General features: G+C 36.6%; 2 protein-coding genes across 2 annotated transcripts; one reads left to right on the top strand and one right to left on the bottom strand.

Moving 5' to 3' along the window:
- Nucleotides 1-565: 565 nt before the first annotated feature.
- LOC116176061 lies at nt 566-3,838 on the top strand. The gene is made up of 5 exons (XM_031494528.1): nt 566-976; nt 1,031-1,272; nt 1,321-1,830; nt 2,650-2,833; nt 2,884-3,838. The coding sequence occupies exons 1-5, from the start codon at nt 706-708 to the stop codon at nt 3,120-3,122; spliced, it is 1,446 nt and encodes a 481-aa protein (XP_031350388.1). The 5' UTR covers nt 566-705; the 3' UTR covers nt 3,123-3,838.
- Nucleotides 3,839-6,483: 2,645 nt separating this feature from the next.
- On the bottom strand, nt 6,484-23,496 carry LOC116175394 (vigilin-like). Its single transcript, XM_031493494.1, has 13 exons — nt 23,422-23,496; nt 23,284-23,362; nt 22,775-22,994; nt 22,516-22,723; nt 17,720-18,326; nt 16,584-16,898; nt 16,278-16,535; nt 12,587-13,137; nt 12,338-12,535; nt 11,930-12,284; nt 8,423-8,917; nt 8,061-8,371; nt 6,484-7,668 (listed from the first exon to the last, which is right to left on the bottom strand). The coding sequence occupies exons 3-13, from the start codon at nt 22,951-22,953 to the stop codon at nt 7,426-7,428; spliced, it is 3,720 nt and encodes a 1,239-aa protein (XP_031349354.1). The 5' UTR covers nt 22,954-22,994; nt 23,284-23,362; nt 23,422-23,496; the 3' UTR covers nt 6,484-7,425.
- Nucleotides 23,497-24,021: the final 525 nt, after the last annotated feature.

Genomic DNA, 24,021 nt, shown 5'->3' with positions numbered 1-24,021 from the left:
GGATTGACTACAGAGGAGTTGTATTTTAATTTTATTTTGCCTTTATTTTTGAGTGGGCGGGGTTTCAGCCAAGACTGCTGTACCAACCCAGCCCTCTATACATTTACAAATATCCATGCCCGAACCCGGATTCGAACCGGACCCTTGGCACCACAGTTCACACGGGCCGGCTAAGTTGTTCTATACTACTCCGGTATATACCTTACAAATTAGGAACTGCAGGAAAACCTAATTCTGAGTAGCCAGCAGAATGCTCGAAACTGATCCAAGGAAATTCCCATCTCTGTCACAGATAAAAAATTCTTACCTCAGCCCAAGTTCGCACACCCGACCTCCAGCTATGTAACTCAACGCTCTACCCCTGAGACACATATACGGTTACAACACTCCCCCCCCCCTTATGCCCCAAATATTGCTTACTCCTTGAAACTAATCCATTTTGTTCCTGTCCTCCACATAAGCAAACCCCTCCAAAATAACTTAACTGCCCAACAGCTTGAGTGTACAATATTGATTTCAATGTATGTGTTTTTTATAGTGTCACCATGCCGTCTCGATAAAGGTTACCGCTTAACACCCGACGGTAAATGCGAGTGTCCACCCGGCACCGCCCTCAACGAGAACGACGAATGCATCTTCTGTCAAATCGAAAAAGGATTTAAGATCAACGAGCAGGGACGTTGCGTCTGCGCTCTCGAGCGCGGTATGATTGTGGACGAGCACGGAAATTGCATCTGTCCTGTGGAATACGGTTATCGTTTAGACCAGCGCGGAAATTGTACGCCCGTACCTGGCGCCGAATGCGAGAATAACCACCACTGTCCCGATCATAAATTCTGCAATCCGCAAACGAAGACCTGCGATAATCCTTGCGTGCCGACAAAGTGCGGAAAGTACGCCTTCTGTAACGCGGTCAATCACCAAGCCGTCTGCCAATGTCAGTCCGGTTACTCAGGAAACCCAGAGGTCGATTGCAGTAAGTACACTCACTTAATGCGTCGAGGAACATGCACTCATTTAATCATTACAGCCCCAAGTATATTACATCATCGAACTGATTTCCCTATACCCGATATGGAAGTCAGCTGCCTGTCAGATGGCGTCCAAATACAAATCGATATAACTGACCAAGGCTTTAACGGAGTTCTGTACGTAAAAGGACACAGCAAAGATGAACAGTGTCGTCGAGTTATTACTGTACCATCAAATGAACGTTCACGAACTGAAATATTCAAGGTACAATTTGGCAACTGCGGATTAATCCATGTTAATGTAAGTATAACTGTTGCTGGTAACATTATTTGACATGTTTTTAAACAGGGTCAAGCCAGCTTTGTGCTTGTGATACAGAAACATCCGAAACTTGTGACTTACAAGGCGCAAGCTTATCACATTAGATGTATATACCAAACTGGAGAACAAAATGTCACCCTGGGTTTTAACGTATCCATGCTGACCACGGCTGGAACCATAGCTAACACAGGTCCTCCTCCAACCTGCGTCATGAAGATCGTAACGCAAACTGGCCAAGAAGTGAACTCGGCGGAAATTGGCGATAACTTAATGCTCCAAGTTGAAGTACAACCAGGCTCGATATATGGAGGATTTGCCAGAAGTTGTATTGCAAAGACGATGGGCGATAACGTCGAAAACGAGTATATAGTAACTGACGAGAATGGTTGCGCGACCGACCCCACCATTTTCGGCGAGTGGGAATATAACCATGATACTCAAAGCTTACTGGCCAGTTTTAACGCTTTTAAATTCCCGAGCAGTGATAATATAAGATTCCAGTGCAACATTCGTGTCTGCTTTGGAAGATGTCAACCGGTAAGTACAAAACCCTTCAATCATGGCTAGCAAACGTGACGGTTCTAAATTATGCATAGCACAAACTTCATCTGGGGAAGAAAATAGACAAGTATCTTTTATGTTTCGTTATATTGGATTATTTCTAAAAATTTCACATCAAATTAACATTAAGGTCGCGCTCCAATATTTCAAAATGATACGGCTTTCAGGATTGTAAGATCCTAAGATCACTATTTCTTTCCTGAGTGGCCTTCTTGAGTCTTTCTCCAATGTGGTAGATTTTCGTTTTTTAAAATCTTTCTAATTTGCATATGTCAAACATGGCGGTTCATGGGATGGGGATCTACACAAGATCTTGTTGGCTTATTGTAGTCTATCTATAGGTTTAAAATATTCTGCAAGTAGCATCTTGTAGCAATTCCTGGTTTTTCTGTCCCTCAAGGAACCTGTGCCTTGACCTATTATAGGCTTCACAGTGACACAGTATATGCACCTATTGCAACAGATGGGTTGACTGTATAGTTCCGTTTTATAACATGTTGGAAATCCACTTGCAGACTGCCACATGGATTCATGTTTCGTACACTTCTTATGTCTTAGGCTTTGCCATACGCGCATGCGCTATTCGTGCACATACTATTTGCTTCCATATGTGTCCTCAAATCGTATTCACATACAATTTGCGTAATGCTTTAATATCAGTCTTGACAGAACGTCTTTGCACTTTGACCATTATAGAATGTATTTAAATGTATTCAAACTCAATTAAAGGTACAGCTGTACTGACTCCAAAGAAATGATTCCACCCAATACCATTTTTATATCTGTTGTTACTAGGTCAATTGTCGTGGATATAACGCATTTGGAAGACGAAAACGTGCCATAGATTCCGAAAACAATACAGATGTGTTAATACCCGGCGATTTGATGAGCGGACAAGTACGAGAAGAAATTACTCTACAGTCTAACGCCATTTTAACTTTCGAAAGACGCGAACAACGTTTCGTAGATCCGACTGAAGGTATGTCTCTAGATGTTTGGGAGAATTTGTGATAACTTCAACGTTTTCAGCTCCCAACGCTCAACGGGCGGAGGATATCTGCGTGTCGATGATTGGTTTTATAATAGCCTTGGTGATAACGGCACTCTTAGCCTTGGTGGCCGTCGCGGTTGCAGTTTCGTGCTGGTTAATGGCGTATCGGCGCAGACCAAAGGCGACGGGACCTCTTCCGCATCCACCTGAGTTCCCGAATCCTCTCTTTACGACGCCCGAACCAATGGCAGAGCCCAGTCCGGACTACCTCACATAATCAATCGTAAAACAATGTAGATATTAAATTTAGGTTTTTATATAGACAATGAAGAAGAGTGTAATATGTATATTAAGTCGACCAAGACCATCTTCCTCTACTCACTGTGCCTTCGACTTAATGTAAATATTGCGAAGATGAAGCAAAGAAAAGTAATGTTCCACGCCATTGAAACGGAAAAATGGTTGTCACATTTCTATTTGGCTTCCTTTTCCATTGGCTTACTCCTTTAAGTTTCAAAGTCAAGGGGATGTACCATTAGATGGGTGGCGGTCTTAACACTAAATTTCACTAAATTATTTTGATCTAATGCCCTTGTCTGTATTTCTTAACAGTTGTAGTTTTAGTGCCTGACATAAATTGTTGTTTTAAAGCCATTGGAAGACGTAAGCGTATACATAAGACTATATAAATTGTATAAAAAGTGTGCGTGAAGAAGTGTGAATGTTAATTATGCTCAACTTTAATTGGTGCTGACTGATTTTTATTAGTAATTTTTGAGCAGTCATATTTAGTCATTCTTGTAGTATAAACTATTAAAATTAAATAAAAATTACGATGATAAAGTCTCTAGGAGGCAATGAATAGTATAAATCAAATAAAATTTGTCTTACTATTTCAAAAAGAAATTGGCTTCCTATAAATGTATAGTATACTTAACTTTATTCCTTTATTTATGTATCAATTTTTATTTAATGTCATTGTTTAACATGATTCCTTTTAACTGTTACATTTGTGATAATTGCTTTTTTTAAATAAAGTTTGTTTAATAATAATAAAAAAATGTGCCAAATTCTTGACAGAACAGCTTCCTAGCTCAAACCAAAAATCGCACAGAGTGTCTTCTAAAAAGGGTAAGTGTATGGTAGTGACAACTAACTCACTAAAACTATTACTGCTACACCCACGGTTACACGCCAATTCGTCTCGCTAATGCAAGTGCAGTCAAACCCCAATAAATCATCCACATCTTTTTTAGGCAAAAATGCTTGTTTCAAAAGTGTCAACTGGGTTAGCACCCGCACAATCGGTATGAATTGAAGATTATTAGCAGAATAATTATTGGAATTTAATTTAAATAAAAAATATGCAAATTATACAGGGTGTAGCATCTAAAACCCCTCGGATCATAATTGCTGTACCGTAAAAGATAATAATAATAATGGTATATATTTTGTTAGTATAGCACCTACAATTGTCAAAATTAATGGTAAAACCATTTTCCAATTTAGTAACATGTCATGTAAATAAATATTTATGTGTCTATAAATAACAAATCTTTAAAATATAACAAACAGAAAAAACATATAGGTAAAACAATTAAACATTAAAAAAAATAGTTTAGCCCACCAACAGCAATTCACAAGACCAGATAGCTGCGTCTGTTAAAAACGATTTGATTGTATTCCTGAAATTCTTCGGGAGTAATGCTCTGATTGTCGTTGGAAGTTTATATCGATTTAAATGCAAGTTTGATAAAATAAAAAAATATTAGAAATATGACGACGGTTATTTGCGGTATCTTTTATGGTAAAGGAAATATGACTTGCGGCAAGAAACGCCAGGAACGGACGGACTCGGACGCCACCAAGCGAAAATCTCGCGCCTGGTGCGGGGTCGACGATAGCCACGGACTGGCGGGTCGGTCACGGAAGCGTCGGGTAAACGCAACTGGAGAAACGGTAGCCAGGAATGGGACGGGTCCAGTCACGGCGGTCACTCGGAAAAAAAAACAGAATTACGACAGACTCCCACGCCTATCACAAGTGAAAGCAACAAAACACAAATCGATGAAAACGGCGGAAAATCAATTGCAGGAAAATGAACAATAATCCCCATTCATTGTGCGTTTCCTATTTATCGAAACGTCTGTTTCGAGTAGGGAGTACTGGGACTCCCATTTCGTACGCGTAGGTATACCTTCGAGCTTCGACAAGTTAAACCAAATTTGAACTGTTTTTAATTAAGTACTCGGCCTGCAGTTATCAGAAAAATATGGGGCAACTTGCAAACATCTGAAAAATTTAGAGCGCATCCAATCCAATCGAATGCCTTAACAACATTGTTAGCTTGACAACATGCTTTATAATACCGGCCGTTAGTCTATATACATATTATTGTTACTTTTTACGTTCACTTTGAGCAAAAGTAACAAAATTGCCTTAGATAAGCACACGGTAAGCTCAGGCAAAGTAGAGGTGGGTTGTCGGGGGGAATATTGGGGTTCTTATAGCTACAAGCAAAAATAAAGCAGAAGGGAAGAATAGTAATAGTAGAGGTACCTACCTAATCTGAACTACTTAGTATTCAGTAAATGTGGAGAGAGGAGGAAATACTTGCCAAAAAGGGGAAACAAGGTAGACTAAAAGATCCTTGTTCTGGTCTGGGGTGTTAAAAGGGAATAAAACACTTGATAGGGATAGAACGTAAACAATATAGTTGACGTACCCAATCAATGGTGAATTAATCCAATGATCTTAATAATATTACAAATAAGATACTGTAATTTAAAGATCTGCTCCGTCAATCTTTGAATTTCAATTAACTTTGGAAGAAAAAAAGGGGGCCAACACGTGGTCGAAGAAAATATATTGATCCAAATACGCTTCCGCAAAAACAACGCTATAATCGTTAAGTGAATACTTATTACAATTTGATGGTATCGAAGACCAAAATGTAATCAAATGGTATATATTAGTAGGGGAAATCGACGAAAATAACAAAATTATTGGAATTTTCTAATCTCTAAATGGCGGTGGACCTTTACAAATTAATTTTTCTTGCGCAATATGAGAAAATCCAAATGAACGTTTTCACTTTAAAATATCGATGTCGAAAGCACAATCCTGTAGGAAATAATGAAGTAAATCGTAAATCAAAAGTAAGAAAAAAAAACGGCACGACCTTAAAACTTGTAAGATAAGTCCGTAAATAGCGTCAGCGAAACTTGGAAATAGAAAGAGAGAAAACTTCACTCAATTTAACACAGCGCCAGTATGTCCCAAAAATGGTCAACAAATTGTTAAGTAAGTAATGGCGTGAATCATCTTGCAAGTAATAATCGAGAATGCGTCTTGCACAATGATGGTGCGGAAGAAATTAAAGAAAGTTCTGTGCACCCTCGAACAACAACAGAATGAACGATTCAAAGAAATCAATCACAAGAGAATAAAGAAAAACTAAATCTAACTAATGAATTACAAAGAAGTTACCTAGGTGGCGTAAGGATTTAATAAAGGGTTGCATTCAAATGAAAGCACCGAGCAAGGGTAAACGAGCGAAATCCAGATTATCGTATTATTGTAATCTGCACGAGAGTTTTCTACCAGCGACACAAAGGGATTAAAAATAAAAAAATAAATGTCCTTTAAAATCTTATATTTCTCTCCCTCAGGTAGTCCTGGGCTAACAAAATCGACCACAAGGACTCATATGTATATATTATATACAAAAAATGATTCAAGTACTATATAAATCAACTCAAGATAATTGTACCGATTCAACAGTATGTTCAGTCATAATACAATAATTATCATTCATAATACAATATTTATACTTTGATAAGAATTAACTGCAAATTGTAAACGGAAGTGAATAAAAAATATATCCTACACCCCACTAACGGTATATTGTACAAGCTTCATTAGAGTACGGTCATATAAAAGAGGAAGGCACCGTGCACCGCCTCACAAAAACAGAGAGGTTATGACAAGTTTGCTTGACCATTTTACAACAAAACAGAATTATCTATATATATTAAATCTTCAAGAATGTAAATAAAAAACCAACAAAAATATGCTTATTTTCTAAAAATTTATGCACATATTAGTAACAAACATAATCAATTATATAAATACTCTTTAAATTAAAAATTAAACAATCATAACTTCTCCATCCGGATGATTAGAGCCATTATTAGGCCTTTAGGCAGCCAAGCATTCGTTGTCGACAAACTTGGCGGGAAGACCTAAAAGTAATAAAATCGTACGCGTCAATGTTGATTCAGTTCCATGTCAGAGTCCAGTGTCGTAGCCAGGCCTATTGTAATGCAGCAAACAGTGAGGGAAGAGGTCGCATAAATTGGCTAAATGATCTTATTCTAAATGTTAGTAAATATGTCGCATTATGCCCTCCATAAACGAAAAAGTAATCATTACGAATCAGTCCATTAACTATTACAATTTATTTAAATATTGGCAGTGATTTTGTATGTTCAGCAAAAATGGTACATTGGTACAGACAATTAAGTATTACACATGGTATGGACTGACCGCAAATTATTCGATGGTCTTTTGCAATGTTTTTAACGTCTGGATCCCCAGACACCCAGTACTTGACGAGATTGATGCGACGATTGGTCGACTTTGTGACCGCCAAACGATGGAAACTCGGTCACGCTGGCCGTGTTCGGTGCCGCGTTTGGCGACCTTTGCTCCCACGGTCCTCCCTGTACGACAAAACCGTTTCCTTCACCTCTGCGATCGCCAGAGTTATCCAATTTGGCAAACGGAGATGCATGTTCATGGCGTTCAATGACATCTTGCAACTGTTGACAAAGAAATGCTATTAAAGTAAACGATGAGCATCGTCTTGTAATTCTTAAATTCTCTTTTAAAAAAATATACAGTGGCATATGCGAAAGTTGAAGACGGTCTTTCCTTGGGATCGGTAATTCTGGAGTCCACGGTCGAGGGTGAGGATAAAAATTCATACAAATCTGAACTTCTCTCGATCGTGATTAATAAAACAGACAAAAAAAATCCGGCGCCACCAGAAGGTGTGGCCGTTGTATGGGGGCGGCAAAAAAACGTTTTCACACATTTCTGCGCAATTTGCGAATTAAACAATTTCGAAATTGTTATTAAACTTTTAGTTCTTGCGATAGCCACTAATTTCTATTGAAATCTAAAACAACAACTGTAATGTTTAGATACTTACGAATTCTTCTTCAAGCATGAGCAAGTGGTCCTTTGCTTCGAAAACGTTATCCTCCATTCCAGTTATGATGACGAGATTCGGATCAGGATCTTCGCTTCTTGGAAATTTAATGTCTACCTTGAAGTCATCCATGATTTTGCGAATATTCCTGCCTCGAGCGCCAATCAAACGCGAATGAACTTTTGAATCAATCGTAAGCTCTTCCTTAACAAACTCGTTCAATTCATTCACAATTTTCATTATGTCTTCTTTTGCTCTGTACACATTCTCCTCATAACCGGTAATGATGATCTTTTGCTCATCGGGATCACCTACAAAATGGCGGTTAAATATTTCGGAACTAAACTGAAAAAGTAACCTACCTCTTTTGGGAAACATGATTTGTACATCGTGATTTAGACGAATTTTCGAGATTACAGTTCCTTTTCTGCCAATAATTTTCGGATGATATTCGGGGTTGACATCGATATCAATTGAATACGATCTCAACTCGCGATCCTTGCGCTCCTTTTCCAATTCGAGAACGCGCTCTTCGACCGCTGCTTTTGCATCCTCCACGTTGGCAGGCGTTCCCGTAATTTTGATAATGTCTTGCTTATCTTCAGGCGGCGACAGAACGATATGGACGTCATACCTGTCCATGAGCTTCTTAACGTCTTGACCTTTCTGCCCAATAATGGACCGGTGCAGGTCGAATGGCACATTAACGTCAATGGTGATCGGAACAATATCGAGTAGGGCTTGTTTCGCTTTCTGGCAATTCTCATTTTTGCCTGTAATGCGGATGACGTCGCACGATCGGATGGGTTCGGCGTTTATGTCTCCGTTAATTTGACCCTCTTCGTTGTAATAGGGTTCTGCAAAAAGTTCCACTTTAACAAATACTGATTCAACAAAAATATGATGGTTGAACTAGTGCTGTGCAAAAAAACGATTAATCGATAACTTATCGATAATTATCGATTAATCGACAACCGATAAATTAAAAAAATGTATCGATTAATCCACAATTATCGATTAATCGATAAATTAGTCAATTAAAAGTAGTGCTTTCCACAATAACCGATAATTATCGATTTTAATAGATAGTGGATTAATTTTTAAAAAATGGTCGGCTAATCGATAATTTATTGAAAATTATGGAAAAATGTATCGATTGTGATTTTAAGGGATTGGTCGATAAATCGATAATCTACCAATTAATCTTACATCGATTTATCGCGAAAGCAATCACGTAAGAGCATTCCGGAATTGGCATGACACTTACAAAATATGATCACAATTCACAACTTACTTTAGGCTGGTTGAATTAGAAACTATTATGCTTAATTACAGTTTCTGTTAAAAAGTAATAATTTTGAGGTTATTGAAGGACGTACCAAAATTTTGAGGATTATTGTCTAGTTCTAGTTGATCACCTTTGATTTCAGAAAACTACAGAATTTAGTATTTTTAATATATTTAATATTTTTCAGAGCATCCTGTTTTTATTTAAATTATTAATATCAATACCAAATAACCAAAATTGTGAACGAGTGCATGCATTGAGAATATAGTTATATCGATAGGATTTACGAAAAGGTATCCACACTTTTCTCTCGATAAATATCGCTATTCGATTAATCAATGACAATCAGAGATCGACAATTTTCGACAGATGTCAATAATAATCTATTATTATCGACAATTAACGATTTTATTATCAGTTATCGATCATTATCGGACTAAACAGACTTATAACAATTTCATTTATCGCCCAGCACTAGGTTGAACAACATTATTGAAATATTATTTGGTGCTGATCTAGAAAATGCAGTTGGCGCCACTATCGTGGTTTAAATAAATCGTGAAGATTTACAATGAAAGATGCTGTAGCAGTACAGACATTTTAATAAATTACATTCATCAAGTTGGTTATGTCTAGATTGAAGGGTAGAGGATATGCATCCTTTTCAGTGAATGCACCTATTGTACGGTACGTGAAGGCAAGGTTAGTAAAGAGAGTAGGTTGCCTCGTAACTTTCAGTCAATAAACATTCAGTATTGAAATACGCGAGTGACGTCACCCAGAATCCCATTTTTTTCCAAAGTCCCTGTTTAGCATAGAAAGAAGCGAAATATTAAACGCACTTATTCAAAATAGCTTACATTTCATCTTCATAGGTACCCATGGGTAATGTGACGTTAATAAGCGCCCCCAGGTATGATCATGAAATTGATAGAAATGGATAGAGGGCACCTTAAACACGTTTAGAATAAAAAAAAATTTGCGGAAGAAGACCTAAATTTTCCACAATCTTAATTAAAAGTTCACTTCATTTTCTGGAAATTGATGTTATTTTACGTATATTTTGTCATTCTTAAGTTGGCGAAACTGAAAAATTTTATGTGACAGCTTTATTAATTTATATACAAAGGTGACAGTAAATTTTTGTAGGAGGTTATGTTAACTTCTTCTACTAAAATGAAATATGCTGGGTTTAACGTGTATATTAACAGATAATGTAATAAAAGTAGTATAACAGGTATAATATACAATACAATTTTAGGTTTTGTTCAACTTATACACCAAATAAGCAACACTTCCATGTTACTTGTGGATACACTTTAATAACACCACTTCTTGAAGCGTATATAGTCTAACCCCTTGAATGCATTACGGAAGAAGAATGTCGTAAAGAAGGTTATATATTGCATGTGGAAAAATCGATTTCTCTGTATCGATCACAGAAAGGGGAAACCCTGGCACTTCCTGCATGTTTCATATACCAATCGGTTCGTATTGACTACTGATCGAGTTGGAACGCCTTTTCGTATGAATCGCTGCTTAGCATCCACCGCCTAATACGGTCGAGAGGGCAAGGAATATCTCATGTAGAGAACTCCTCATTGCTATTATGGTATAATTAATGTATAATAGTTGTATATCATTGTTTAACATTTATTAAATAGTGAAGAAATAACATAACCTATTAAGAAATTAAAGTTGGCACTCACGAATGTTAAACACTACCAACTGAAAAACAATCTTGAAATTTGAAGTAATATAACCTCACTTTCGACGAAATGAACGGAACTTTTAATTAAGATTGTGAAAAATTTAGGCCTTCTTCCGCAAATTTTTTAATTGGAAACGTGTTATTAAGGTGCCCTCTATCCAATGCTATCAATTTCATAATCGTACCTGGGGGACTTATTAGCGTCACGTAAACCCCATTCTTTTTGTAATACAGTACTTACCTTTTGGAAAAGCGAAAAACTGAATCTGCGATCCATTTTCTTTCGATTTAACCGTTGGAGTTGCTATTACATATAGCAACGTTACAAAGAGTTCCATCCGGCATCTAATACTTTTAATTGATACTTAAGTATCCAACAGTAAGTAGGTATTCAATCAAATTATAATAAGTACACGTAATAGAGTCTTCAGCACTACCTGACAATTAAGTACTTACACAGTTCAAATAACTGTCAAAGTCAACGAAAATTAAACACCAATCAAATGGGACTTCCAGATCCTCGTTGACGCGTCTCTCTCTAAAGTTACGAGGCTACCTACTCTTTCTACTAACCATGACGCGAAGATACCCTCTCTTAATAGTAAGTAAATCAAAGTGAACAATGGTTTGTTACGAAAAACAAACAAGGAAGGAGCTGTCACCATTACTGAAGAAAAATACAAAACATGTTTCAAGCAGTGAAAACCCCTGAGGGAACAATGTATCAAGTGTGATGGAGAGTACTTTGAAGGAGATATATAATAAAACAGCTGAAATACAGTTGGTAGAATCTTTAGCACTTGTCACGCCTAAAGGGCAAATCAATGGGGTGAATGTCAAAATAACAGTGGGATGGAATTTACAACTTACCCATATTGTCACGATCGGGGAATTTAATTTGAACATCGAACTCGCTCGTAATCCCTTGCACCTTATGACCTTTAGCACCCATCACGGTACGATGATGTCTTTGCGGAATAATACATTCAATGGTCACCATCGACTCTAAATCGCTGATAATCTCCGTGATACGATTTTTAGCTGCATCGATGCAATCTTTAGCGCCCTTCAGAATGACCTTATCACTTTGAACACCAGAACGAGGAAATGATATCATGACACCACCGCAATCTTCACTGATACGATGCAGAACTTCTCCACGTCTGGCGACAAAATGTTTGTGATGTCGAGGATTTACAGTCATTTCACTTTCAATAATGTTATCCTGTAAACAACCACCGATTAAATTTATCAAGTGGGATGGGGAACAATACATACAATATCTTTAATGGCGTCTTCCAAGATTGCCTTCGCTTGTTCTACAGCATTTTTCTTTCCTATGATTGTAATCAGTTCGCGATCTTCATCAGAACTGTTGGGAAAGACGATTCTAGCCCCTGTGGAATCGCGAATTTTCTTAATGTTCGCCCCGTTTTTACCGATCAAAAACTTATGCTGTTGCGCTTTGGCACGTACCTATAAAAAACAGGTTAACAAAACAATGCAAAGCATGATAAGAAAACATACTTCCAAAGTGTAACTAGACAATTGTCGTTCATTTGTCAGTTCAGACAGCTGTTGTTTGGCACGCTCGACGTCCTCCTTCGGCCCGCGGATGGTAACCTTATCGCTCTTACTTTCCGCGCTGGGAAACTTAATAGCGACACCGCCGCAATCCTCCATAATGGAACGTATCAACTTCCCACCGGCACCAATAATGGAATTATAAAACTGCGGCGGTATGGTGATTTCGTCCGTAACGATGTTCTCAAGTTCGTCCTCGATTTTGCGGATTTTCTCCCTTGCCTCTTCGACGTTCTCCTTCTTGCCGGTTATGGTGATGACGTCGTTCTTGTCGCCCTCGGCGGGCAAATCGATTTTCGTCTGCGTCTCCTCTCTGATCTTGCGAATGTTGGCGCCGCCCTTACCGATTATAAACTTATGGAACTTCTTAAATATTGGCACATCGACTTGATACGAATTGTCGCATAGTTCTTTTACAAGCTTAACTAAATACTTATGACACTTATCTACGTCTTCTTTTGGACCACGAATTTTAACAACATCACGTTTATCACCTACAACATTTTTTCAGTTAGTGACATTTAAAAAAAAACAATTTATAATCCCAATGGCTGCAAAAATGCGCTCAATGTTTACCAACAAATGAATGTCGCAATTCGACCTTAAGTGTGACGTTTTGATAACTAATACTCCTCGATACGTTCAATATTTCGAGCTAAGGTTGTCTGTGCTTTAGAGATAGAAGATTTGATGACAATTATGTCACTGTACTTTTTTAGATAAAGTTGTAATTCAAGGGATAAATACATTCTTTGCACTATTATTATATCATGCAGTAATATTTATTAAGAAGTAAACAGAGTTTTACGTGTATTGCTTTTCCTCTGTCTAATTTTAAATGACAAAATCTCTTCCGAAGGGCGCCTAATTTTATGCAACTTCTTGAAACCGATAAATATCTGGCTGTCACATTACTCAATTTTTACGGATGTGATAAGATTTGTTCAATCTATGTCAACTGCGTCAAGTTTCTCACATTAAACTTACAAAATTGTTGCATGTTATCAATACAAATATTTAAAATTACAATAAAAAACTATATTCGCGTTTCCAAAGAAGGACGAGACATCTAGCGGCAATAAAAAAACTTAAAAGGCTGATTAAATTTCTGAAATAAGTATAGTAAGGGGTACGTTTACTGTTTCCTGGAATTTATTTTTAAATGCATCCAGTGCGATTATTAAACCAACATTAAAGAGGTCATCTTAATTTGTACTTTTTGTCACACAAGATTTCCAAGGATTTAAAATGTGTCCAGTGCAATATGTTGCAACAATAATTATAATTATAAATAGAGTTTCAAGAAGCTTTTCTTAATGCACAAAAGTTCCAAGGACTTAAAGTGTGCCCAATGTGACTATGCAACTAATAAATACAGTTTAAAAAAGCATATGTTAATGCACACAAGACTTCCACGGATTTAAAATGCGCCCAGTGTAATTACGCAAAATACTTCTCGCTTTAAATGCAGTTGCTAACTCACAATTCACTTAGCTGTGGTCTGTGTGAATACGCAATCACTATTATATCTAATTTTAACATGACTATGAAAATGTAGCCCATGTAATTTTGTAACCAATATTAAAAAACACTTTAGAGCACATCTATTACACATGACACTTCCAAGGATTGCCATCAAAGTTATTTATCCATCATTATTACACACTAATTGAGTAATTGCAATGGCACTTCTAATTCAAGTATGAAGCATGTGCCATTTTCAAACTTGACGGTGATTCTTGTGACGTCATTGGGATAAAAACGTCATCTGCGCAAACTTGACGAATTTGCGTTCAGTTATAGGCATACCTTGTCTTATTGTACCATGAGTATTTGCTATGTAAATCGGGGGGGTTTTAGCCCTATAGGCTGAAATAATGCTGACAATAAGGATATGCCTTGCTGGGTTGACGCGTAATTTTCGGTTAAAATTATGGAAATAGCAAGCGGGACACCCCGTATTTAACATTATTCAAAGTTTGATTAACAAATTGGTAGAATAGAAGAAGGATATCCCCCCCCCCCCCCCAGAGGAATTGATATCATCATAGCTAATTATGTATTTAGTAAATACTCCACTATCGCTCCGCCCATTTAAAATAAAGGACAATAATATATAGGTATATTATAGAGAGCAATTTTGGTTTTGGTTAAAGTCTAAAGTCACTAAAATCTAAATATTCTGTAGTATTCAGTATTCACTATTCAGTGAGTGATCAGTGTTGGTAGTCAACGATTTGGCTATTCGGCATCGATCGGCAATTCGCTACATTGATGCCCAAAATAACAAATAGGTGTCAGGTACGTAGTACTGCTACTGAAGTGAGGTACCTGCGTCCTGCCTTTCACGAAATGACGAAAATAGGAATTTTAAATTTTAAAAACAGGAATTTTTTTGCCCATAACTTTTGATTGAGACGTCTAATCGAAAAAGTACAAATCGTTTTGGATTCTACGCACCCAAATTAAAAGAAGAAAAAGTTTTTTCCCGAGAAATTTTGGTGCAGTCGATTTTTGGTAAAAAAGGAAGCCTGCCTTTTTTTTGCCCAGAAAAAAAAATTGTCTCAGATCGACCGGAAAAAAATATTTTCTTATAGAATGTGGCCTGTAGAATTCATAATTTCAAACAGTTCCAAGATCGGACTACTAGATCAAAAGTTACAGCCCTTTGAATTTTTTGTCGAAATTGGTTTTTTGCCCATAAATATACCTATTATTCAAAGTTTTCGTTGACTAATTAAAGCAAAAGCAAAAAGGGGCCTGTCAGCAGTAAGAAATAAAATACCGTTCTAATCTAATCTTTTTCGCCTGTACAATAATAAATAGATAAATGACTACCAGCATCAGCAACCTGCAACCCAATTTCTATTTCTTACCCCCCCCCCTCCCCTTCTAGTACGCACTGGGTGACTGTATGTGCCACGAACTTGTTTAATCCCCTCCCCCAGAATAAATTTCTACGTACGCCACTGTTGATGGCTACTTCCAGCATTTGCGGTCTGAGGAACTTCACCGGTAAGTTTGTTTGATCGTCAGAATGCGCAACAATGTTAAAAGCTGTTATTAGTAAAGTTGTGGACACTAACAATAGTTGAGGTATCCTTGTGGTCTGGTGAAATTGATGATAAAGAAAATTAAATTTAATACCACATTCATTTCCTTAGTGACACACCACAAAACAGTGAAGATAACAATTTTGCAAACCTGGTTTAAAACTAACATTAACAAAAATCTTATTTGGTTAACTGTGCGCCTTTTTAGATCCTCAAATATAAATTTATGTTATTCAAAATTTCTTTTTTGATATTTTGTGAAGTTCGTAATATCTAAATCTGCAGAACTGCATCTCAACTTTTACTTTTCATCTTTTTTTAGCTAATCCGATGTGCATATTGGTTTCTTTGTTAGGGTTAACATGAGAGTACGTAAAAAAGTTGGATGGTGGAAGGGGTCCAAATAAACCTTTTCAGAATTAAATAAATGGAGGGTTCAAAATGATTCCCTGGAAAACTATATACCAAAAAGTACCAAAATGCGGCTCAGTAACCAATGATACATGCAACCAAATATTTGCAACCAAAAGGAATTAAAAGTTTTGGCAATAACCTGGAAGTAACTGAAAAAAAAATATTACCTGCACCCGGAAAATTGATCTGTACTTGGTTGAACTGCTCGCGAATTTCTCGAATTTTGTCACCCTTTGTACCGATTATATTCTTATAATGGCGCTGATCGATGATTATTTCCTTTTCTTTCTCATTTTCCAACTTAAAAACCATCTCTTCCAATTCCTGCCTGACCTTTTGCACCTCCGGCTGATTGCCCTCCAAACGAATTAATCCGCTCTCATCGATGTTAATTTGCACGCCGGTTTCGTCCTTGAGACGGTTTACTAAAATGACGAATCAGAAACATCGGTCCAAGTTAGTACAACACCTACCGTTAGCACCACTTTTTCCAATGATGTGTTTGTAAAAACGAGGATCGACATTGATCTCTTCGAACACCAATTTCGATATCAACTCGCGAGCCTTCATTTCGATTTGCTCCTTCGCCTTTTCGACTTCCTCGGGTGGACCTTCGATTTTTATTTTGTTTTCCTTTTCAGTGAATTCGATGTGAACTTTGGGCAGATGTTGCGTTATTTCCTTTATGTTAGCACCCTTGCGACCGATTATGTACTTGTGAATCCAGGAAGGTGCTTCCACGTCGGTGGTACATACGGAATTGGCCTTCTCGCATACCTTACTTAAAGCTGAAAATAATAGTTAGATTTCGGTGTAATGAGGGCAGTTTTAATTTTTCTTATTTTGTATCAAGTGTCCCATGATTAATGACAATTTCAAAATTCAAATTTGTTAAAAATTTAGAAGGATATTTTTGAAAATTTCATTGATTATTGAAGACCGTTTTTCCAAAAATTTAAAAAAGGTATATGGTGCTATTTTTCCCACTGCACCAGAAATTTTTTGTGGGGTCCTTTATTTCAGAAACTTTACGAAATCTTATCATTATATTTAAAAAAATAAACAGTATTTAGAAGCTTTAAATCCTTCCAATTTTTTTAAGATTTCAAAAATGTCCACATTTTATTTTTTAATATTGTTGGAATTTTAAAAAACTTCTTTTCATAAAATTTTACTCCAATTTTGCAATGCTACAACTATAAAAAATTTCTAATTCTGAAAATTTTCAAAATTGTACCAATATCATCAACTAAACGGATAACAATCTTCCAATAGTCTTTAAGACATACATTTTTTTAATGTTCCAAAAATCAACATCAATTTTCGGATTCTGTCATTTCCATTTCTTGAACATTTTCTAAAGTTACCACTGCATTTTTCTAAATGAAGCTTTTAAAAATGTGCGAAAACATGCTGCATAATCTCTTTGCAAAACTTCCAACATTTATAAGAATTTTTGAAAACTCGCATTTTTTTAAAAATTGACAAATACCTATCTAAAAAGAGGCATTTCTTTAATAAAAAAATATTTGTGTTCAGATTTAAAAAATTTTAAATGACATCCTAGAAATCATGAGGTGCACTTGATAAAGACCAAATTGAAACTCACCGATTCCTAATTTATCATGGGGACCTCGAAGAGTAATCGTTCCTGTCGCCGAATCCGACGGAGGCATTTCCACACTGATACCGGTCTGTTGTAAAATTTCGGCGATATGTGATCCTCTTGGTCCGATAACGTATTTGTGTTGAGATTTCGGTACCTCAACCGAGACGGTCGTGCAGCGTTTCTCCATTTCCTTGTGAATGGCATCAATTTTCGCCTTAGCTGCTAGGACGCCGTCCTTCTCGCCTGCGATCGTAATTTCGTCTTGCATCACGGACGGAGGTGGAACGTTAATTCTTGCACCCGTTTCGTTAATCATGGCCGTTAGATTTTCATTGTAAGCACCGACGATAAAGGGATGGTAGATTTTGGGAACCGTTATGCGTTCGAACGCTTTTTTCGATTGCTCATCTGAAGTAATACGTATTTGGTGTTCGGCTTTTTCAATGCCTTCTTTTGTGCCCATTATGGTTATGATTTCGGAATTGTCATTCATGGAAGGTACGCTAATTTTCGTCGCAGTTACCTTTTCAAGTTCTTTCAATCGTTCTCCCTTCTTTCCCAAGATCCATCGGTGATGTTCTTTTGGTATCGATATTTGCTTGTTAGCCTAGGAGTTACATTTAAAAATAAATAAACGTTTAATCAAAAATGTAAGTATATTACAGATAGCTCATACCACATACTATCAATTGGCAAACTAAAGCAGGATGGATTAACCATCTGCTAAGTTAACACAAGGTTGATGTTAAGAGAACTGATTTCCTTTTTGAAACCCGCTATACAGTGTGTTCAAGATAAGAGGGTCACCTCAGAATATTTTAATTGGCGAGGTACAGCAAATTTGTCAAATATAATTTTATTATTTTATTCAAACTTCCGATATCACTTACGGTTTCACGCAAAATCGGTGCAACTTTTGTTTTTAAAATGCAATGCCTGTGTATTTTTTAAAGATATTTGAAAAGAGCATTGAATTTGCTGTATAACAACATAAAATATGCATATGATTGATATACAAAAAAATGGAGAAATTCAATATTTAAAATTTATGAAATCTAGCATGCTGTGTGCTGTCAGGATGCGTGGTGCGTGTTGCATTGTACGGGGAGATTCTGCTGTGCAAAAGTAAATCTTCAAAACGAAAAATTGAACAAGTTATTATACATGTTTTCTGTGTGATATGGCACATAGCATGCTAGATTTCATAAATTTTCCAAATATATTTTATTAGAATGTCACATACAAAATTATATTTGAAAAATTTTTCGTATCTCGCCAAATAAAAGAGATATTGAGGTGCCCCTATTACCTCGAACGCACTGTACATCCGCATACAGAAATATTATGATCTCAGTTACGGATCCTGTACCATAACAACATCTTAATAATAATAATAATTTATTCTGAAAAACAAAGAAAATTTTCACAAATGGAACAGAGGTCCACATGGGCGATTTTCCACTCTTCCAGTAAAATTGTAACATAAGCATAAATCAAAACAAAATCCTTTGACATGCGACGCGTAACTTAATAATCTAATTAAATTATTAAAAATAAAAAATAAACATAAATATACACGCTTGAAAAAGACGTCGTTGCTATATATTTTTTTCGCGCCCCCATTTAGGATAGCCCATTGTAGGTTAGAGATGAAGTATCTTTCAGACGTATGTACCGAATCGACATTGCTTTTATCAGAAGGATAAAATAGAATTTCATAAAAATCGTTCCACAAATAAGAAAGTTGGTTCTACACATGCGTTACTCCATTTCATAGGAGTACTGGATTCACTTTCATCAGAAGTATTTCGATTGCACAACGAGATAGACCGCAGTTTTGTTAGCAAACACCGTTTGTTATTGTTTTGCCATATAGAATTTCTTTTTTTGTTCTTAATTGTTGTGAGAATGTAGCTTGCGTTGTTTATAGGTAACGTTGGGAATTTCTAAAATACGAAAAAAGAGAAAAGATTCGGCTCAAAAAAGCACCAATATATCAATAATCTCTTTTTTAGTCAATCACATCATATAGGTTTGTAAAAATGTTTATTCAACATTCTTTTTAGGGCATTTTCAAACTCATGTTGGAAGGGGCTATTACAGCAACTTTCTCCATCCGTCCGTTCGAAGCCTTAACTACTCCCACAGTTTTCAATATGTTTAGTTCATCCTTTTTGCATTCGGCGGCTTTATAGCTCTGGTACTCGAGCCAAGAAAAACCTTGACGATTAATTTGCGCATGCAATAGCTGGCAATATCAACTTCCTTATTTAGATGTTTTTTTTTTAAATTTTAACCAAGATTCGTCTAGTAAACACAACCATATGGCAGATTGTAAAAATCAGATGTGCGCAATGTCATCTTTCTTATTTATGGAAATATTTTTTTAAAATTTTAACCAATGATTCTTCTAGTAAAGGCAAACATATCGCATATTTTACCACCTACACTGCACTGCACTTTGTACACATAAATAGTCTGTTACATGACCTTTCGGGAAGTAATGATCAATTCATGGAAAATGCGCTAAAGTTTCGTTCCAAAACTAAAAGATGATTGTGCAGGAACTCAAAACTGGTACGAATGCAAATGTACTATCTAAACACTACTATCTTAACATGTAAAATTTCAACCCCCTACGACCACGTATAAGGGTGGAGGATAAACATTTTTTGTTTAGAAAAAAGGGCGACTTCATAATTGTTAATGTCATTTTGCACGCGTGTACAAAATATCACAATTATGACGCCGCCCTTTTTTATAAATAAAAATTTCTAACCTCCACACTCTTATAAAAGTACCCTTATACGTGGTCGTAAGGAGTTGAGCCCATGTGGCACAGTTAAGTTGTCGCTTGACTGCGGTACTAAGAGTGCCTGGTTCGAATCCGGGTTCAGGCTTCGATATTTGCAAATGTACAGTGGGTTGCGTTGGCTGAAACCCCGCCCACTCAAAAATAAAAGCCAAAAATATAATACTAATAAAGTAAAAAATAAAAGTTTTACATATGATTTGTTAAAGGCCCGTAAGTATGTAAAATTTGAGACATATCTGATTATATCTACCATTGTAGACCCAAAATCCTCCAACGTTTCACCCATTACAGAGTTCAAATTTAGGGGTCTCATTAAAAATTTTGGAGTTGAAATTGGCTTGGAGGTCAATGTCAAGGTCATCTTCAAGCTCCCTTACAATTGTACAACTTTTGTATGAAACTTTTTTCCAAAAAATATCATCCCAACAAGTTATTAAATCATTTCAAGGTAAATAAATCACCTAATACATATATAAATAAGAAATACCTACAAGGCAATTAGATGTTCCGTTAATTATATAGTACCTTTTAGCATTGTAAATAAAGTACTGATCATTGCAACATTCTGATGCCATTAATAAAAAAATTTTGATAATATCGAATTCGTTTCGGGGGCCATGGCAGTACGCAAACAGTCTGGTAGTATCTAGCAGCACACATGCAGGACCGGGTAGCATCACAGTACATCGGCAGGACGTAGCAGTACCCGCCAGTATGTAGACAAAATTACTGGGAGTACGTGTACAAAAGTTTTACCAGTGAGATCCCCTCGGTTGTTCCTAATCAGAAGTAATTTTTTAGTTTAGCAACAAATTAGCACATTATTAGCACTAATTTTCTGAATATGTCAGATTTTTTTCCTGTTGGTGGAGGGATCATCCACGATTATCTCAAAATACTTTGATTTGCATATTCAAGACATCAGAAAAAATACTGTAAATATAGAATACAGAAATTACATAAAATACAAAAAAATTCTCATCTACATCACTGTTATTGCTGGTGGAATTGCAAACAAAGTTTCATTTGCATTAACACCTTCTATTGCACAAGCTTAGAATCCTTTTCTTTGCATAAGTATTCCAAATTTTGAATTATCCAATTCAATTTAAACTTAAGGCCCATTAAGGCTACTGCAATGCTTTCATTTATATTTGCATTTAACTTAAACTGCTTTATTACACTTTTATAATGGAGATTCTGGGTTTCAAATCTTCCAGTTTACTTGAATGAGAACGGAGTGCCAGTAAGTAAAGTAAAATCATATTTTGATTACATATTATATGTTAAATACTGTAAAGAACCTGCATTCAGTGGATGGGAAATTGTTTCACTTTCAGCTGCAATTGTAGGGCTGCCAACTCTAGGATTGAACAGCAATAACTGTAGCAGCAATTACTGCTGTGGCATAACTTATTTTTCCGTCTCCGAACACTTAATAACCACTGCATGGAAATAAAAGAGAGGAAAGTTATGAAAAGCATCGATCTAACCTATATTTTTTTTAGGTTGGTATTAGTGAAGAAACAGAGCTAGGAACTAATTGAAGTTTTTACTTTTAAGTATTTAAATACTTTTAAAAAGTATTTTGCCCAAGCCTGTAGTCTCCACCACAAGTCCATATAAAACCCAAAAGTGAGGTTAAGTTCTCCTTTAGTAGAAGTGACTTCTTTCACCATTTTGGTTTATTTCTCTAGAACAGGATTTATGCGAGGTTGTAAATTTTAATTGTACACCCTGTATAGCTAGATGCCTTGTTCGTTCTTTTATATTCTGTTTAATGGCGCTCGAATATTATGCGTCTTCTTTACTTTCATGATGTAGATCGCATCTTTTAAAATAAGCCAGCCACAAACCTAAACCGTGTAATGAAAGATAATTATGATCAATTCAATGTAAGATGGGTTAGATACAAATTTCCTGATTTCTCTGTCATGAGCTATCTGTAGTGGATTTATCTCTGTGGCTTAATTTATCGTACCTGTGTTTGGAAGTGGATTAGGATCTTTCGACGAGCTTCTAACACCTCATTCTGCTTTCCGGTTACAAGAAAAGTAAGCGATTGATCTTTGCTGGATGATATTTCAATATGTGCGCCCGTATCTTTCATGATGTTAAGACAGGCAGACATGGATTCGCCCTCTCCGAATTTCTCACTGTGATCAAGCTTGCGTTCTTCAAAAGGTACTCTAAGATTTAAGGTTAGAACGTTGCTTTTCACTCAGAATCTCGACAATTACCTAAAAACTTGCGTGACGACAGTCGAAGATACTCGCATTTTGACGTTATTCCACTGGCCCATAGCGTTGTTAACATTTTGCACTGCGGGGGCCGATTCTGGTAGTGCCGGAAAAAGATCATCATACCTGCAGTTGGAAGGCTCGTAGGCCGCACCCTCTTCGATCACTGGTTGCTGCATTTTTGAATTGTCCTTTGTCGCGCCAAGTCGTTACAGCAACACTAAAAAAGTTTCGAGAATGTGGAGTTGCACAAATCTTGATAACAGTGGCAAAGTGCAAACAGGAACTTTGAACATATGGACTCAAAAGACATTTTCATTTATAACCAAAAAATTTATTGCAAAAGTGAAAATGAAAATCAGTGATAGGTAGTCATTGCATTAATTAGGAATAAATTTACAAATAAATGGAGATGATAAATTTGCCCACAAGGCAGTCGACGTGTCACATATACATATATAATCCAGCATGCACATGCAATTTAATTTACCCTTTCAAATAATACTTACTGTACTGTAAATACAGATAATCCGTCCTAGAAAAATGTGGATATCCTTAATGCCTCCAGTTTCTTTTCTGGATGTCTCACTAAAACAAAGCAACTTTAAAAAAAAATTCATTCACACTCACCAGGCATCTTCACATACCGACTTCCAATAAGAAAATGTGTGAATGTGAATGTGAAACGAAATTTGCCTGCGTATTATCACGGAAATAATAAATTAATACAGTCTACTGTTTTAAAGGTGCATCCGTACGATGTGTTGCATTTCATTTATCCTAGAGGTCGCCAATTTACAGGCGAAAAATGTACTCTTTAGCTAGTAGGTGAATAATAATTGATATACCGGGTGATCATAAATGTTCGTGGATGATGTCCGAGTTGGCAATTACAACTTACGATGTGATAGTATTAAGAAACTGGTACCTGAGGGGTTAACCAGGTGGCAAATGATCTATGGGACGATAAGCCAACGTCAAATAGCGTTGCTCGTGGCTCATAAAACAACCAATGGAAGCAAGCAATAAATAAGGCTTCGTAGACCAGTTCACCAGATCACTACTATGGCGCCGGCACCTCGCAAGTTGAGGATGTGCATTCATCAAAACACGAATGTTATGCTTCCCGAGAAGGCGCATTAAGACTTGGATTCTCATCGGAATGATGAACTCTTAAGAGGGAGTAGTTTCACACCGCCTTGCTGATTCCGGAGACAGGGGAGCGGCCTTGCATACCATTTCCACCG

This window comes from Photinus pyralis, unplaced genomic scaffold, assembly GCF_008802855.1.
Source record: "Photinus pyralis isolate 1611_PpyrPB1 unplaced genomic scaffold, Ppyr1.3 Ppyr1.4_LG7, whole genome shotgun sequence".
Lineage (NCBI taxonomy): Eukaryota > Metazoa > Arthropoda > Insecta > Coleoptera > Lampyridae > Photinus > Photinus pyralis.
The sequence above is the reverse complement of the archived record's forward strand: the minus strand, read 5'-3'. Positions and strand labels throughout refer to the sequence as shown.